This window comes from Oncorhynchus kisutch, linkage group LG2 (genome assembly GCF_002021735.2).
Source record: "Oncorhynchus kisutch isolate 150728-3 linkage group LG2, Okis_V2, whole genome shotgun sequence".
Lineage (NCBI taxonomy): Eukaryota > Metazoa > Chordata > Actinopteri > Salmoniformes > Salmonidae > Oncorhynchus > Oncorhynchus kisutch.
Genome location: NC_034175.2, coordinates 4,254,468 through 4,272,445, shown reverse-complemented (window position 1 = coordinate 4,272,445; position 17,978 = coordinate 4,254,468). Strand labels below are relative to the sequence as shown.

The window sequence follows — 17,978 nt, the reverse complement described above, 5'->3', positions numbered from 1 at the left end:
ATCCCAAACTTACAGCAAAATGACAGAAATGGAGGGTTAAACTGAAGCTCATCCAAAACAGACATTTCACTCCATTTTCGCCATTGGGGATTTGACAGTACTGGCAGTGGAGTTGGTCGTTGAATATTGCCCGTCTCAGGCATATTGGACAGGCCGTGGGTGTCAGTGTATTCTCATACTCCATATATCAGATGATTAAGTTATCCCTCACGTCTGCTGGGATGACTGAGTGTTTGATAAACTTCAAACACGTTGTGTTTATTCAACCCAACCAAACCGGCGGAAAATATTGCCTCAGTCGGAGGCTTAGCCAATCCATAAACTGTGGGTTTGTGTTGGTAGTAACTAGCTCCTGCAGGTCGGGTCCAACCATAACTTCTGCCTCCTGCTCTCCACAGAAACTTCTTATTTCACACCAGAGACGGGTGTCTTCGTCCTCCTATCCTCTCGTCCACAGGGAGAGCAAGAAGACATATTTTCTTTCAGGAGCGTTGCTCTGTTACCTGAGAGGTTCATAAATCCAACACGTCTATTTCCTGGAACTGTTGAGTGTCTTTCCATCCCCTCGTCCCTCCGCCCCTCCGCCCCACCCTCCAAACCCTTCTCTCAGCCAGTGTTTAGGCCTGGAGCAGGTGCCCCTCCCCTGGGCATCCTGCTCAGGAAAGGACCCTGCTGTGCAGACGAGACTGGGCCGCAGCCCGGGCCAAGCTCATGCTGTGAGGGGTATAAGAGGCTCCCTTCTATCCAGACACACACAAAAAAGATTTGCCTTGCAATCCTCCTCCTCTCTCGCTCCGTTTCTCTCCAAAATGCAATCTTCCCATCTGTTTTCCCTCTCTCAAATCACTCTCTTTCTCTACTTCACAAGTCTCTCTGTTTCCCTCTCTCTCTCTGCCTCCCTGTCCCTTCTCTCACCCCATATGACTTTATAAAGGTTACAGACTGAAGCACGTCCATCAATCCTGGAAAATTATGAAAAACATGACAACTAAAAAAAGGTTTAACTCTTTACTCAAGCTATCATAATAAGCAGTAAGAGTTACTCATGCCCTGTAGTCACTCATGTCCTGTAGGCCAAGCTGTGTGAGTTACTCATGTCAGTGTAGTTACTCATGTCCTGTAGGCCAAGCTGTGAGAGTTACTCATGTCAGTGTAGTTACTCATGTCCTGTAGGCCAAGCTGTGTGAGTTACTCATGTCAGTGTAGTTACTCATGTCCTGTAGGCCAAGCTGTGTGAGTTACTCATGTCAGTGTAGTTACTCATGTCCTGTAGGCCAAGCTGTGAGAGTTACTCATGTCAGTGTAGTTACTCATGTCCTGTAGGCCAAGCTGTGAGAGTTACTCATGTCAGTGTAGTTACTCATGTCCTGTAGGCCAAGCTGTGTGAGTTACTCATGTCCTGTAGGCCAAGCTGTGTGAGTTACTCATGTCAGTGTAATTACTCATGTCAGTGTAGTTACTCATGTCCTATAGGCCAAGCTGTGTGAGTTACTCATGACAGTGTAGTTACTCATGTCCTGTAGGCCAAGCTGTGTGAGTTACTCATGTCAGTGTAGTTACTCATGTCCTGTAGGCCAAGCTGTGAGAGTTACTCATGTCAGTGTAGTTACTCATGTCCTGTAGGCTAAGCTGTGTGAGTTACTCATGTCAGTGTAGTTACTCATGTCCTGTAGGCCAAGCTGTGTGAGTTACTCATGCCAGTGTAGTTACTCATGTCCTGTAGGCCAAGCTGTGTGAGTTACTCATGTCAGTGTAGTTACTCATGTCCTGTAGGCCAAGCTGTGAGAGTTACTCATGTCAGTGTAGTTACTCATGTCCTGTAGGCCAAGCTGTGTGAGTTACTCATGTCAGTGTAGTTACTCATGCCCTGTAGGCCAAGCTGTGTGAGTTACTCATGTCCTGTAGGCCAAGCTGTGTGAGTTACTCATGTCCTGTAGGCCAAGCTGTGTGAGTTACTCATGTCCTGTAGACCAAGCTGTGTGAGTTACTCATGTGCTGTAGGCCAAGCTGTGTGAGTTACTCATGTCCTGTAGGCCAAGCTGTGTGAGTTACTCATGTCCTGTAGGCCAAGCTGTGTGAGCAAAGAAACTGAATTGATTGACTCCCTGAAGCATCACAAACAGTCACAACTGACACATGGTTACTTACTACATCATTTAATGTGGTAACAACATTTATCAAAGTATTAGGGTAGGGTTTATTTTAGCGAATGCAATTGAAAACCTGTTCAAAACTCCCCTACTCGTAATTGCTAGTTTGACAGCAAACACTCAAACCAGGGAACAGACAGTCTCTTTGTTCACCATATGGCACCCCCACCATGAGGAACCCTCCTGCCAGCCACGTCCCCTGTCTTCACACTTCTGTGTCAGCCACCAACATCAGGCGAGACCCAGGCTTGCGTGCCTTGAAGGCTGGAGGTTACATAAACCTACATAGGCTCTGCAGTTCACACATGGGCTCTTACTAGTAAAGACTGTAAATATGGCATGTCTCTCCATCCTTCTACAGGGCTTGTAGAAAAAATAATTTCAAAAAGTTGAACAAGAAGAATATAGATTTGCAATCACACAAAAAACATTGCAATATCAAACAATGAGAGTTGGATCAGAGTTGGATCATTGTCCCCCCTGAATGCGATGTATTGCTGTTCTCCCCATTTCTGCAGACTGCAGTAGGATTGTATTGAAATGACAGGTAGGAGCAGTCTTTCAATCATCCCGGGTTGTGAGCTTTTGAGATCAAAGCAAAGAGCTGTGTGTAGCAGTGTGTGCACGTGTTGATATTCGGTGCTAATTAGTGAGTTATTTACACAGTTAACGCACATTTTGGTCAGCAAGCAGGGTTTGTACAGTCATGAAAATCCTGGAAAAGTCATGGTGTGCAGCTGTGCGCATCACCTGCATGTGCGCCAGTGTGAGTCGGCCAGAGTAGTGAGAGAGAGAGACAGCAGCAGGTAGGCCTAGCCTATAAAATAATGATGGACAACAGACTAATTAGATAACAACTAACTACATATCGTGAAGCCTGGCTAGTTATCTCGGCAGTTATCCATTTAACATTATCATGTATTAATGTCACCGGTACTCCAACTGCAAATGACCAACAAGCAGTTGATGAACTGGTGCCTTAAAGCTGGAATCTGTAAAAAAAATGTTTAACATGCTGTGTGACGCTCCTCAGCTCATCAACAAAAAATATAGGAACGGTGGAAGGGCGGCCATTGGAGCCGTTTCCCCCTACTGCAGAGTCCATCTTTAATAAACCAATGCCACATACTCCTGTAGAGACCAACCGTCTCTACAGCGCTGAATATTGGGAGCTGAAAAATACATCTGTGTGGAAAGCTGGAATTCCCCTCAGTTCAACATTGGCTATGTCATTCTGACAACTGTAAAATATATTCTTGGAATAGCCTAGTTGACAAATATCTCCAATGCTGTCAATAGATCTCCACTGAAACCAGAATATTTTAGCCTTACAAGGTTATAGATAAACACGCCTTAGTTAGTTACCTTGCTTTGAATTAGCCAAATAAATCCATTTGATCCCTGATTCATTGAATAAGTAAATTGTTTTATAAAGAAATATCAAGTATTTGGTTGTAATTATAGGCTTAATGCTGCAATATTTTATACGCTATGAAGGGTGGCCAACCATCCTCCAGGGGAGCCTTAAAGATGGAATCCGCATTAGGAACAAACAGCGCCACTGGCCACCCCACCACAGCTGTTATTGTTTTGTTGCTGAGCTGAGGAGCGTCGCGCAGCATGGTAAAAAAATATCTGTACATATTAGTGCTCTTCTATCAGGGAGGGAGTGTTTGTTGTTTGCGCTAACTTCTTCTGTCATTGTAATATCGAAGGATATTATGTCAAAGCAGAGTATCCCTCCGTCTTTCCATGTCTCTGCCCATAAACAGTCCTCCCTTGTCAAGTTGGGCATCAAAGCTCCTCTGACCTATTGACACTTAGCTCATCTGAACCCCATTCCCGAACTTAGACTTCAAAATAAACTCAGCAAAAAAAGAAATGTCCTCTCACTGTCAACTGCGTTTATTTCCAGTAAACTTAACATGTGTACATATTTGTATGAACATAACAAGATTCAACAACTGAGACAAACTGAACAAGTTCCACAGACATGTGACTAACAGAAATGGAATAATGTGCCCCTGAACAAAGGGGTGGTCAAAATCAAAAGTAACAGTCAGTATCTGGTGTGGCCACCAGCTGCATTAAGTGCTGCAGTGCATCTTCTCCTCATGGACTGCACCAGATTTGCCAGTTCTTGCTGTGAGATGTTACCCCACTCTTCCACCAAGGCACCTGCAAGTTCCCGGACATTTCTTGGGGGAATGGCCCTAGCCCTCACCCTCCGATCCAACAGGACCCAGATGTGTTCAATGGGATTAGGATCCGGGCTGTTTGCTGGCCATTGCAGAACACTAACATTCCTGTCTTGCAGGAAATCACGCACAGAACGAGCAGTATGGCTGGTGGAATTGTCATGCTGGAGGGTCATGTCAGGATGAGCCTGCAGGAAGGGTACCACATGAGGGAGGAGGATGTTTTCCCTGTAAAGCACAGCGTTGAGATGGCCTGCAATGACAACAAGCTCAGTCCGATGATGCTGTGACACACCGCCCCAGACCATGACGGACCCTCCACTTCCAAATCGATCCCACTCCAGAGTACAGGCCTCGGTGTAATGCTCATTCCTTCAACGATAAACACGGATCCGAACATCACTCCTGGTGAAACAAAACTGTGACTCATCAGTGAAGAGCACTTTTTGCCAGTCCTGTCTGGTCAGGCGACGGTGGGCTTTGTGCCCATAGGAGACGTTGTTGCCGGTGATGTCTGGTGAGGACCTGCCGTACAACAGGCCTACTACAAGCCCTCAGTCCAGCCTCTCTCAGCCTATTGCAGACAGTCTGAGCACTGATGGAGGGATTGTGCATTCCTAGTGTAACTCGGGCAGTTGTTGTTGCCATCCTGTACCTGTCCCACAGGTGTGAAGTTTGAATGTACCGATCCTGTGCAGGTGTTGTTACACATATTCTGCCACTGTGAGGACAATCACAACCCTAGTCTGTCCTATTGTTCTTTTGGTGTTTTTCAGAGTCAGTAGAAAGGCCTCTTTAGTGTCCTAAGTTTTCATAACTGTGACCTTAATTGCCTACCGTCTGTAAGCTGTGAGCTGACAACTGTTCCACAGGTGCATGTTCATTAATTGTCCTTGGTTCATTGAACAAGCACGGGAAACAGTGTTTAAACCCTTTATAATGAAGATCTGTGAAGTTATTTGGATTTTACGAATGATCTTTGAAAGACAGGGTCCTGAAAAAGGGACATTTCTTTTTTTGTGAGTTTATATGGAGACAGAATGCAATTCTCAGATCTTGGCCCATTCATCATACAATCCTTTAGGTCTAACAATTCACCAATAAATGGAACATAAGGGCAAACATATTATAGCTTGCCTTACACTGTTGAAATTCACTCACACTCACTTTTAATCAACTGGTGGTGGGCAGTTATTTCTTTACAAAATATGGAACCTGTTATGAGAAAAGAGTTGGCTCTATTTGACAATACAGGCATGTTGCAGTGTTGAATCAATGTATTATTTGGGTGTGGTGAAAATAAAACAAAAACATTCTTTGGTCAAAATTCTCCAAATAATTATATGTTTATTATTCTACACTCCAATTTTGTAATAAATGATAGAAAGTTTCTCAAGTCAGCTGGGTCCAGATACATCTGCAAGATTACAATAAAACATCTGTTTTAATCTTTTAGTAAAAAACATGCAACAGGGTGATCAAATTAAGATCCTACACCTGTGCACTAATACAGCCATGTGAACTACATGAGTTCTCACAGCACGTCTCACCTGTCCTCCATTTTGGTCCCTGTATTGTACTGCACTCATTGCACTGCAATTCTCCTTGTCCTCTGCCTCTGAGCTGCCATACTGCATGGTCACGCAAAGAGAAGAGATAGGTGTTGAACTGACTCAGTCCCAGAGACTCAAGAGTCAGACTAAGATCCACTATGTTGCCACTTACATCTCATCGCGTATAGTCTCACAAAAAATGCCAATGGAGCCACGGAGAGGATCAGGAAGGTGCCAAAGCAGGTGACCAGTATCAGAGACAGGTCTGGATGAAGGCAGCATGAGAGAGATCAGGATACAAAGTGAACGGTAAAGAGTGGCAGTTTTGGCACCACAATAATGAATATGATTTCAGACCAACAATGAGGAATGAAAACCTATAGCAATTGGCAAACTAAACGTTCAGGTGATATAGTATGACCTCACTGTCTAGTGTGATGCTGATCTCCTGACTGCTCCTCCTGGCCCTGCCTGCTCTGGCCACACAGCTGTAGGTCCCCATGTGACAGCTAGAAGCCCTCGCTACGCTGTACATCCCACTGACAGAGTCCCTGGCCACTGGCCAGCCGTCCCTCAGGAAGGAGAATGTTACAACCACTGTGGTCCAGTTACGGTCAGGATCAGGGTGACTATGTAGACTGTGGTTACCATGATGTTGGCTCAGCTTGCAGTTGTTAAGCTGGGCCTTACAGGTGAGGTTGAAAGCCCCGCCCTCTTTGACCACGGTCGAAGGAAATGCTGACAAAGTCACTGATGTGAAGAGCTCTGGAGAGGATATTGATTACACAGATTGATTATAGGAGGAAGTTGAGAAAAATATAGATTACAAAGAAGTAGAGAAGTGAAATATATTCCAATTGTCACTGACAAGAGCTAGAGTAATGAGTGGGGCGTGTCAAGTAATCTATGAAAAAGAGCATGACACCACATGCAAGACACCCATTACTCATGTGCTAGTCTCCTCACTCATGTGCTAGTCTCCTCACTCACCAATGACATTAACAGAGACTGCCTGGCTGTATTGGGTGTAGAAGACTGGCTGTCCTCTCCCTGCTCTGCACCAGTACTGGCCTGTGTGTGTGATAGAGGCACGCCACAGTTGGTAGACCGCCCCACCTCCACCACTGCCCCATATCTGCGCCACAGGGCCAGTGTCCTGCCTAATATAGTGTTATGAGCATTAGTTTGTTCCACTTGTTAGTACATTCCAGTTCCTGTACACAGTTATCCAGTGCCATGTTTTACTATCATCACTCAGGGAGTGATGGATACAACAAGTAGCCTAACACCCACATTCTATTAGATCGCACTGAAATCTATCACACCTCCCGACCTCCAATATACACCATCAGAGAAGCAACATAAAGAGGGAGCCAGAGGTCACACCTGTCTTTGTGCCAGTAGAACTGCCAGCCCAGCCCAGAGTGGCCAGGTAACTGACATGCCAAGGTGACTGTGTCCTCAGTGTACACCTGTCGTCCTGAAGGCTCCACGGTCAGAGTCGGCATCAGTAGAACCTCTGTGAACTCTGTGTGTAGAATTTCAACACATTCTGGGCTATGTTTTGGCAAAGCACCCAAAGTGTTTATTTCAAGATATTGCTCAAGATACTGCCACACCTAAAGTCTACATTAGGTAACTTGATCTGTAAACTTGAATATAATTCATGGTCTAAAAATGAAGAGTGTGTGGTATTAAAACGATACTCACCTGATGATGGATAGACCACCAGTGTACTCAACACTAGAACAGAATAGACAAGACATTATGCATAATAAGGCATAGGACCTGATAACCCAAACTCAGACATAAGCAGTAAAAATAGGCTAAGTCTATGTGGCACTGGGTATTTAATTTTAGCCTGCAGATCCATGATCTAATTGCCAAGGTGATTAAAAAAGGTTAAACTTGGCTGATAGCCTACGTACAAAGTACAGGAAGGAGAGACATTCCTGAGCTATTCAGTGAATCATGTTAAATAAATAAATCATGGTTAGCAACGGTAGCTAGGCAAACCTGTTTTTAAGAAACAACATGTAGTTGGAGGGGAAATCAGTTTACTGAAAAATGTCAATAAACAGTTGGGCTAATTAAACGGTCCACAAAGGACCACACATATTGAAAAAAAGTTGACAACAATACATTTTACACATGCAATAAACTGCAATGGGGCCAATGTTATTGTTTTTAAAAACAGAGGCAACACCACGTGCTGACAACAACCATAATTTACCTTGCCTAACAACCATAGTTTGTTTACCTGGCTAACAACCATAGTTTACCTGGGTAACAACCATAGTTTACCTGGGTAACAACCATAGTTTACCTGGCTAACAACCATAGTTTACCTGGCTAACAACCATAGTTTACCTGGCTAACAACCATAGTTTACCTGGCTCTGACATCATCAACTCAGCATCCTGCTTGTAAAATGTCTGTAGACTTAGACCAAGCTGTGGGGTTTCATTTGGGAAACCTGAACCGAGATGAATCTGGTTCATATCCGCAACACTCACCTGGGGTGGCAGGAAAACGATGATAGCAGGCAGCCACAGGACTGCATCATCCGGTGAGACGCTGCGTCCCGCTCACTACGTACCCTAGCGTCGTACATGATTGAAGAAAATAATCTGTGTGAGGAAAGCAAAATTCAACACAGCACCGGTCCTTTCCCCAAAAAACAGGAAGTGGGAACGATATAGAATAGAGTGAAAGCTCTTGCAGTACTCCACTGTCTGGACAATATTGAAAGTCTGGCGGAGTCAGTATTAACGTTAGTGTTTTTACGCAAAGAGAAATTCAACCAAATAGAAGATTAATGTCATTTGGTGGAACGCAAAACGGCGGGTGAGTTGAAAGAACGTTGCATTTGACCACAGACTTGCCCAACACTGACTGAACAGCACAAAGCTAGCTAGTTAATTTGTAATGGCGGAGTGCTTGTAGCTAACTACGTGGGGTATGCTTAGTAGCCAACGTTGTAGCTAGCTAGCTGTCGCTGCCCAGTTTAGACAATTGTTGGTTATATAGCTAACTAAGAGCGCCGTTGGGTGTTATATCGATTTTCAAAAAAATAGACGTGAGTTGGTTACCTAGCTATCGATTAGTTAGCTCGATAACTGTTGTTACATTAGCTAACTACGTATGGTTGCTAGTTAAGCACAGCGACTTGAACAAAACTGTTGGATAACTAACTAGCTAACGTTAGCAAGTCAACAACATTAATTCAATCCACAAAGTTAACATTCATTGTAACGTTAGATGGCAATGACTAAACTAACTTGTTAGCCTACGACCTCTGAACCCTGTAATTGATGTGGTCATTTAAGGGGCAACCTGCAGTTGCTACATCCATTTTTTTTGTTTACTTAATGATTTCCTGATTGTAATAATTTAGTTCACCTAATTTCAGTGTGACAAAACAAGCAGGTACAGTGTAGAGAATCATTGTACCATCTAATCCCCTGTGAAATATATTTTCCATGACCAAAAATGTATTTTCAGCTGTTTGAAGCTGGGGTACAAAACCAAATGTAAAAGACAAAAACAAAACTTAATAACGGGAAGCATAGAAAATCTACTGCTTCTTAGATTTGACAAATCTATAACTAGCATACATTTAAAAAATATAAAAAAGTTTTCCCCTGTTTTCTCCCCAATTTCATATTATTATGTTTTACGATCTTGTCTCATCGTAACGGACTCGGGAGAGGCGAAGGTCAAGTCATGCGTCATCCGAAACATGACCCGCCAAACTGCGCTTCTTAACACCTGCTCGCTTAACCCGGAAGCCAGCCACACCAATGTGTTGGCGGAAACACTGTTCAACTGACGACTGAAGTCAGCCTGCAGGTGCCTGGCCCGCCACAAGGAGTCACTAGAGCACGATGAGCCATGTAAAGCCCCCGCGGTCAAACCCTCCTCTAACCCGGACGACGCTGGACCATTTTTGCGCCGCCCTGTTGGACTCCAGGTCCTTAGACCGCTGTGCCACTCAGGAGGCATATAACTAACATGTGAAATTGGTCGGTCACCCAAAAAGTTTAGCTCAACTGACATACAACATCAGAACCCAAAATATACCTCTTTTTTTTTACCACATGGGAGTAAAACCAAAAGTATATGTAAACAAACACTGTTTTTTGCCACAAATGGTTAAAACTATAATTTTTATATTATAGATGGTCAGTTTTTGCATCCATAGCTCTGTCAGAGTTGTTAGGCCTACGTTTCTCCAGCACCGATCCCTCCAGCCTTTTACAGAAACGGTTGGGGAGAGGCCTTGTGATTGCTGCTTTTGCACTGCCCTCCATTCTCCCTCTGCTTCTCCCATCCCTTCCACTTACCATTGCCCTCTTTTTCTCCCTCTGTCTTTCACTACCCCTCCCCCTGTCTCTGTTCCACTTCCCGCTCCCCTTTTTGTTCCTCAGGCGCCGTAGTAAATGGGACCAGCCGGGCCCAGGTCCTGGTTCAGACCAGATGGGGGAGGCGGCTCCTACAGGGGCTCTGGACGCTGCAGCTGCTGTGGCAGCTAAGATCAACGCCATGCTGGTAGCCAAGGGCAAGCTCAAGCCCTCCCAGATAGGACCCTCTGGACCATCTGGACCCCCAGACAAGGTAATGGTCAGGAAACCTCTTACACTGAAAACATTAGAAATGCTTTCAGTCTCTCACCTGTAATCTGTCTTCTCTCTGTCTTCGTTGTCTGTCCCTCTCTCGCCTCCAAATTCTGTAATCCCCTCACTCTTAATCTCTCTCTTTTTTTAGAGATATTGTTGTAAATATTAGCATGCGACACATAAAAATGAATCTTTGTCATCACCAGGTTGTGGGTGCAGGGAAGCCCCAGCCTCCTATGAAAGCGAAGGATGACCTGGTGGTGGCGGAGGTGGAGATCAACGACGTTCCTCTCCCCTGCCGGAACCTGCTGACCCGCGGACAGACACAGGACGAGGTCAGAGTCCATGACATCATTGTGATCTTTAGACCCATTGATTGACAATCTGGTCAACAGTCAAACTTACTGCTATGTTTACCCAGCTCTTTCTCTGTGTGAGACACACATGTACAGACTGGATCAGTGTCATGTAAACCAGTATGGGACTGAAAGTGTCTCACTTGAAGACAGTAAATGACCAGCTTCTTCTTCATCCTATTATGTGAAGATCAGCAAAGTGAGTGGTGCTGCTGTGTCCACCAGGGGGCGATACATGGCAGCAGTGGAGAAGTACAAGGCTCCACAAGGGTGAGTCCTGCTTCACACCTTCTTTATTACCACACTGCTCTACCAAGGATGTTGCTGGTATTTACTTTTCTCTATACAGACAAGTGGATCTGTTGTCTGATTGCATCATACAACCAAGTCTTAGGCTACTGACCGACTGCTTCTCTCTCTGTCGTCAGGGACCGACCCCTCTATCTTCACGTCCAGGGCCAGACCAGGGAGCTTGTCGACAGTCAGTACATCTCTATTTACCTCACCTAATTTGATTTAGATTATCACCATTTCTGAACATCAGGATCACCAGGGTCCTTCTTTCCTGACTTTCTATGTTGTGACGATCCAATCTCTCTCCAGGAGCTGTGAACCGCATCAAGGAGATCATCACTAACGGAGTGGTGAAGGCGGCCACCTCCTCCTACAGCGGAACCGGAGCCACAGTCCCAGTCTACCAGCAACACAAACCCCAGCCCCCCTCACTGCCCCCCATCAACCACCATCACAGACCACACTTCCAGTCTGGGGTAAGCAGTGTTTTCCACAAGTGCATAGAGTAGCCAGCCAAATAGAAAAAGTAACCAGCCAGGGCAATTTTAATTTACTGAAAATGGGTGAATTAGTTGTTTGGGGGGTGTGGCCTAGGCTTATATCAGGACTATTTTCTAAGTAAGGGAGCGTTTAACATGTCTTCTCTTGAGATGAAAGTCTTATGTACAGTGACTTTAGTCCCGACATCTTAGGAAAGGAAACCTAGGGAATCCTTTGGTTTATGTCACCATGGACACGCAGTGTAACCACGCTGTATGATTTATGAATGTCAAAGGGATATAGGAGATTGACTTTATTTAGTCAGTTTGACACTTTTTATAAACTAGTCAACACTTGCTGTTCAGTTGTCAATCAAAGCACAGTAAATAGTCTACCATGCACCACGACTCCATGTGGCTGTCTATGTGAAACACGCAAAGGAAAATACTTTGTCCTCTACGTGGGGCGTTACCTCGTCCGTCCGCTACGTGGGGCGTTACCTCGTCCGTCCGCTACGTGGGGCGTTACCTCGTCCGTCCGCTACGTGGGGCGTTACCTCGCCCGTCCGCTACGTGGGGCGTTACCTCGTCCGTCCGCTACGTGGGGCGTTACCTCGTCCGTCCGCTACGTGGGGCGTTACCTCGTCCGTCCGCTACGTGGGGCGTTACCTCGTCCGTCCGCTACGTGGGGCGTTAACTCGTCCGTCCTCTACGTGGGGCGTTAACTCGTCCGTCCGCTACGTGGGGCGTTACCTCGTCCGTCCGCTACGTGGGGCGTTACCTCGTCCGTCCGCTACGTGGGGCGTTACCTCGTCCGTCCGCTGCGTGGGGCGTGCAAATTCACTAGCATCATGCTCTCTCCTTCCTCTGTGTAAAGAAATTAGACTGCAACCAACCACAGTGCACACAAATTGTACCGGGAGGCGGGACAGACAGCACATTGCGTTTCCCTGTCATCGCTCGCTTTGTGACTGATGGGCACCTATCCTATCAATAGATCGCTAGAAGATGCATATCTTTCACTCTATCCACACGGCGAACTAGGGCTTGAAACGTTTAAATGGAAAGTAGCCTAGTTAATATAAAGTGGAAAAAGTAGGTGGCTGAATGAGTCTAACCGGCTGATTAGCTGACGGCGCTAATAAGAAAACAGAGTGTGTGTGTGTGATTGTCGCTCAGTGTGTATCAAAGTTATTTTATGAGTGTCAATGTCATTGATGAATCTTTAAGACTCACATCCATATCCTTTCAGATGCACTATGTGCAGGAAAAGTTGTTTGTGGGTCTGGAGCATGCCATCCAGGGCTTCTCAGTGAAGGAGAGGGTGGAAGGGCCAGGCAGCTCCTACCTGCAGCACATCCAGGGTGAGACTGGGGCCAAGGTCTTCCTCAGGGGGAAGGGATCAGGCTGTCTGGAGCCCGCCTCTGGGCGAGAGGCCTTCGAACCGATGTACATCTACATCAGGTAAGTCTCATGGACTAGACTCGTTCATCTGTATCAACTCAGAGAGGGCCTTGAACTCGTGTACATCTACATCAGGTAAATGGCAGTATTAATGGGGGAGTAAAGTCCATGTTGATTTGTATTAGCTCAGAGACACAGAGCTTAGACACCAGGCACACATGAACTCCTCTCTCTTCCCCAGTCATCCCAAACCAGAGGGCCTTGCTGCAGCTAAGATCCTGTGTGACAACCTGCTGCAGACTGTGAGTGTCTAATGGTTTACTGACTGGCACTCTGTTCTCTGTACACTGCTCTACTCACTTAAACCCTGTTTCAAGCTGTCCCATGTGAAGTGTGTTGTATTATGTAGCTGGGCTCTGTTTGCCATGTGGATCTGTGACTGTTCTCTCTTCCCTCCAGGTTCATGCAGAGTATTCTGTCTTCCTCAACCAGATGAGTGTCATGATGCCTACTCCCGGTACAGACTCTGGCTGTCTTTTCTCTTTTACAGCCTCTACAATGTGTCAACATACTGACGTGTTCCTCTTCCTCTCCTCCTCCAGGCTTTATGCAGCCCCCCATGGCCAACGGGATGCCCCCCCAGCCCCCTTACTACCCCCCATCGGGGTACCAGCCAAGCTACCCCCTCCCTGTACCTCCCCCTCAGCCCATTCCTCCCCCCTACGCTGTCCCCCCTCCCATTCCACCTGGGGTGCCCGCCGGTCTCCCCCCTCCCAACCGGTACGCCCTCCCCCCTGCACCTGTCACTTTACCACAGGTAAGACTGGTCAATCAGATTTAGACTTGTATGGACCTATAATGCAGTACATTAAGACTATTACATCCGAGTTATGAAACTAGTTGAAAAACATTTTCTTGATAGGCTGTATATATGATGTATTCAACATGCATTACATCCAAGTTGTTTTTTTTGTCCCCAGACTCTCCCACCTTCTCCTTTCCCACCAGCTGCTCCGGTTCCGCCCAAAGCTCCGCCTCCTGTAGTCTTAGCCAATCCGCCGCAGAAAAGACGCTTCACGGAGGAGGTGCCAGACGAGAGTGACAGCGGTCTGCTGGGATACCAGGTGATTTCCCATTCTTTTATTCTTCTACCTTATGTGCTGCCTTCGTCCAGTCTGTCCCTTCTGCTTCTGTTGTCTTCCTGTCTTTTCTTATCTTCTGTCCATGTATCTGATATCAGTTCCTCTTTCTGTGAGACTCAATTCATTATGATTCTCACTGTCTCTTGTCTGTAATTCTGTGAGTCCCTGTCTACATTCTATAGAAAAGGTTTGCTTGTTGAATTGGTCTAAGTGTCTGTTCAGTGTCAACTTGTTTTTTCCCTAGTAGATCTTATGACGTTCATTGAAAAGCATTGTAACCATAGCTGTTATTATCTGAGTCCATGTATTATTGGATTTATAGAACTTTCAGATTCTGGAGATTCTGGAAAGGTATTGTTGGATAATCATCAAATGTACTTCAATATATTGAAATTAGTGCAGGTACGTATCATGGCAAGGAAACAACATGAAACGGATGAACTTCTTTAGGAAGACTGCCCTAATGTTGGAAACGACCATCGTTATGTTGTCCCCCAGAGTCATTCGATTTATTTTCCAGGCTATAGCACATCATGTTTTACATACAGCAGGTTTTTAAAGGACCAAAGAGTTTGGTCTGCTTCCTGTTTTAATTTTTGCCCTGGAAAATATATCGCAATACTAGTTTCTTCACAGGCCTAATTTAAATGTGTCCTCTTGATTTAATGATCTGTTACTTTAATACAGTCCATTTCTATTTTCGGATTATGTGCAATCAGAGCATGCATAAACTTAAAATAATAGTTTTATTCTCAGCTGCTTAAATAAGGTGTAGTGAAAAGGAAAACGTTTTGGAATAATAACTTTGCAGTTCAGTTCCATATAATAGTTTAGATAACTACATGCTTGTAGGCCTACTATTAATAATAGTGATTTAGGGGAGGATGTGTGCTAATGCGCCTGTGTGTTTTTCTGCTCATAGCATGGACCCATTCATATGACTAATTTAGGTGCAGGCTTCCCTGTGGGCAGCCCCGGCCCAGAGGCTTCAGGACCCCCGCCACCGAGTTCCTCCGGGCCGCCGAGGGAGAGGGACAGGTACGAGATGGGGGGCGACGAGTCGCTCCCCTTTATAACAGTGTCCTTCATCCCAGATGCTGGACACCTGTGTGCAGGCTTGTGTTTGCTTGTGATTGATGTTGTGCAACACTGACTCCTTCCCTCTCTCTCTCTCTCTCTCTCTCTCTCATTCCCTCCTCCCTCCCTCTCTTTCTCTCCAGCAGTAGGCAGCTGATGCCTCCACCACCCATTCCAATGAACGGAGGCATGACACCCAAGATGGAGGAGAGGAGGCTGCTGCAAGGCCCCCTGGGTAAGGGCCCCACCCCATGTAACCCCCCTGACCCCCTCCCCATCCATGGCCTCAGCCATAAAGCACGCTGCCCACCCCCCTGGACTCTTGGCTGTCAGTAGTCAGAGTCAAATAGCATTTTGCATGCAGACATGCTGTTCTCACACGTGACAGAACAGGTTCTAGCAGATTACATCAGACAGGCATAGTGTTCCTCGATAAGTTCTGCTTTGAAAGTCAGTCAGTCAGTTCAGAGTCAAGAACTGGGCAACGCTTCGATCCCCCACTGCCTCAGGTAACTCTATCGTTGATCCTAAGTCAACCCCTAGCCCTAGGCACTGTGTAGGTCTGAGAGGATTTTATAGGTGTAAGCAATATGTAGACAATTACAATTGGCCTGTAGAAGAGTACGGCTGAACTATTACCATACTGCTTACACCTGGCATCTCATCTTGTGACATCTAGGAGGTGTCTAGGGATGGATTTCAGATTGGGAGTCCCCCTCTGTCTAGCTGGTGCTGTCCCCTCGCTGCCCGTCCCTTTCTGATGACGTCATCAGACAGGAGTGTCTGTGCCCGTGTTTGACTCCCTCACTAACAAGATTCTCTCTCTTTTTTGTGTTCTTTCTGTGTTTTTCTTCTCTTCCATGTCTCTCTGGGTGGGATGCCGGATGGGGGTGGGGCTCTTCTCCTGTGGCGCTGTCCTGCATTGTGATTGGACGGCCCTAACGCTGCCGCTCCCCACCGACCAATGACTGCCACTGCTGACCCATGCCCCTCCTCTACCTAACTCACCCCTCCTGCCAAACACAATGCAATCTATTAACTTTCTCTCCCTATCTGTTGGTAAAACAATTGACTTCCAACTGTTGTTTTTGAAACCTTTGTGCTGGTTTTTGGTTGTGTTCTTTCTCTTTGTGTGTATGTCTTCCCTCTCTCTCCCGCACCCCTCTCCTTTCTCCCTCATTCCTCCCTCTTTCTCCCACTGTTTTTCCCTCTCTCTCATCTCTCTCAGATCCCTCAGTGAAGAGGATGAAGACTGGGCTCGTGGCGTACGCTGGTGACTCCTCGGACGAAGAGGAGGACCACTCCACCCCCAAAACCTTGGGGGCAGGTAACCATGGTAACGTCGCTGGGGCAACCCACTCCACCCCCACGTCATCCTCGGGCTGGACTCTGGGGTACCGCTGCCCCCCTCCGCCTCCCCAACGTGCCAAAACACAGCAGGCACAGTCACAGCAGCCCATGCCCTTCTGGATGGCCCCATAACACAGGAGTATTAAACCTCATACTCCCTCCCCTGACACCTAGGGCCTTTTGGAGGGTCCCAAAATGAAGATTTTACACCCCAAACTGAGCCTGAGTCCCCCCTCTTCCCCTTTCCCCTGAACCCTCACTCCTACCTACTCCTCTACTTGATAGAATTTATTTTGTGATTACTTCGTTAAAACAGTTTTGTCATGCGCTCAGCAGTAAAGCAGTGTGTGTGTAAAATGGACTAAACAGACCGGCTGGCTGATACAAAGAGAACAGACTGAACCAGTCAACCAGGCACAACCAGGATACTGACAGACTGGATACATGGTGACAAGCAGCAAGATGCCCCAGACTTCCACACAGATTCAAGTGTACTCTGAACTCTGTATAGGAGAGACAGCTGAGGAACAGACACAAATGGAGGGTAATAGTGCCCTGTTTTTGGTTGATTTGGAACGTGTCCACTCCTGGTTTTACTAGTGTAGAAAAGCACTGAGGTAGAAGAGATTTCAATGCATTCTAAATTATTTCTTTGTCAAAAAATATATTTCCCCCATCTCCATTTTCTTTCTTGGTCCAAATCTTAATCAAATCTCTCTCTTCCTTGAGTACAGATCATATAAATATGCTTGTTGGACTTTTATAAAATGCAATTGACTCAACTGTTCTAATGCTTTTGTGGAATAAATGAGCATTATCTCTGTGTATGAGAGTTTTATTTCAAGACTGGTTTGACAGATCATGCAATAGAGAGAAAATGGGTGGTTTAACTGACTAGCAGGTGTGAATCTCCCATGGTCTTTAACAACCCACAATCTGAATCAACTGCCAAGAAATCATCTTTACTTGTTCTATCACACATTCCTTGGCTATGTTCTCAAAATATTACGAGAACACCTGTTAAATTTCCATGTATTGGGTCAACAACACCAGTGTGTATAAAGTAGGGGACTGAGCCCAGTAGACTACATTACATCTGAAGAGACATTGTTTCAGAATGAGGGGTGTTGTAGCTCTACTGGTGTTGCTGCACTGTCTGTCTGGGACATGGGCTCATGGAGAGAGTAGAGGGGACAGAGAGAAGGATATGACTGAACAGGGTCACAGTGAAGGAGGAAAGACTGATGCTGAACAGTTGACCACCTAGCCTGACATCTGCACTGAACTGAAGGTGCTGAGAGACGGTGGAACAGAGTGGAGCTGAGGAACATGGTGGTGGAACAGAGAGAGGAGCTG

The 17,978-nt window shown here is 46.0% G+C and overlaps 2 protein-coding genes across 6 annotated transcripts; one reads left to right on the top strand and one right to left on the bottom strand.

Moving 5' to 3' along the window:
- Positions 1 to 5,290: 5,290 nt before the first annotated feature.
- On the bottom strand, positions 5,291 to 8,523 carry LOC116376561 (Fc receptor-like A). Of its 3 annotated transcripts, XM_031837918.1 has the most exons (8): positions 8,294 to 8,411; positions 7,612 to 7,644; positions 7,288 to 7,429; positions 6,892 to 7,061; positions 6,328 to 6,666; positions 6,074 to 6,166; positions 5,899 to 5,979; positions 5,670 to 5,765 (listed from the first exon to the last, which is right to left on the bottom strand). In XM_031837918.1, exons 1-8 carry the CDS (start codon positions 8,400 to 8,402, stop codon positions 5,746 to 5,748), a joined length of 987 nt encoding a protein of 328 aa, XP_031693778.1. In that variant the 5' UTR covers positions 8,403 to 8,411; the 3' UTR covers positions 5,670 to 5,745. The 3 variants fall into 3 exon arrangements, with proteins under 3 accessions (XP_031693789.1, XP_031693767.1, XP_031693778.1); XM_031837929.1 differs by lacking the exon at positions 8,294 to 8,411 and adding an exon at positions 8,418 to 8,523 and having other exon boundaries at positions 5,291 to 5,979; XM_031837907.1 differs by having other exon boundaries at positions 5,291 to 5,979.
- Positions 8,360 to 17,447, top strand: LOC109884989 (KH homology domain-containing protein 4). Of its 3 annotated transcripts, none has more exons than XM_031837887.1 (14): positions 8,360 to 8,748; positions 10,332 to 10,518; positions 10,727 to 10,855; positions 11,067 to 11,146; positions 11,305 to 11,357; positions 11,480 to 11,646; positions 12,902 to 13,113; positions 13,295 to 13,355; positions 13,513 to 13,570; positions 13,656 to 13,870; positions 14,034 to 14,177; positions 15,118 to 15,233; positions 15,419 to 15,507; positions 16,501 to 17,256. In XM_031837887.1, the coding sequence occupies exons 1-14, from the start codon at positions 8,720 to 8,722 to the stop codon at positions 16,752 to 16,754; spliced, it is 1,794 nt and encodes a 597-aa protein (XP_031693747.1). In that variant the 5' UTR covers positions 8,360 to 8,719; the 3' UTR covers positions 16,755 to 17,256. The 3 variants fall into 3 exon arrangements, with proteins under 3 accessions (XP_031693747.1, XP_031693755.1, XP_031693741.1); XM_031837895.1 differs by having other exon boundaries at positions 8,585 to 8,748; positions 15,416 to 15,450; positions 16,435 to 17,447; XM_031837881.1 differs by having other exon boundaries at positions 8,585 to 8,748; positions 15,416 to 15,507; positions 16,501 to 17,447.
- Positions 17,448 to 17,978: the final 531 nt, after the last annotated feature.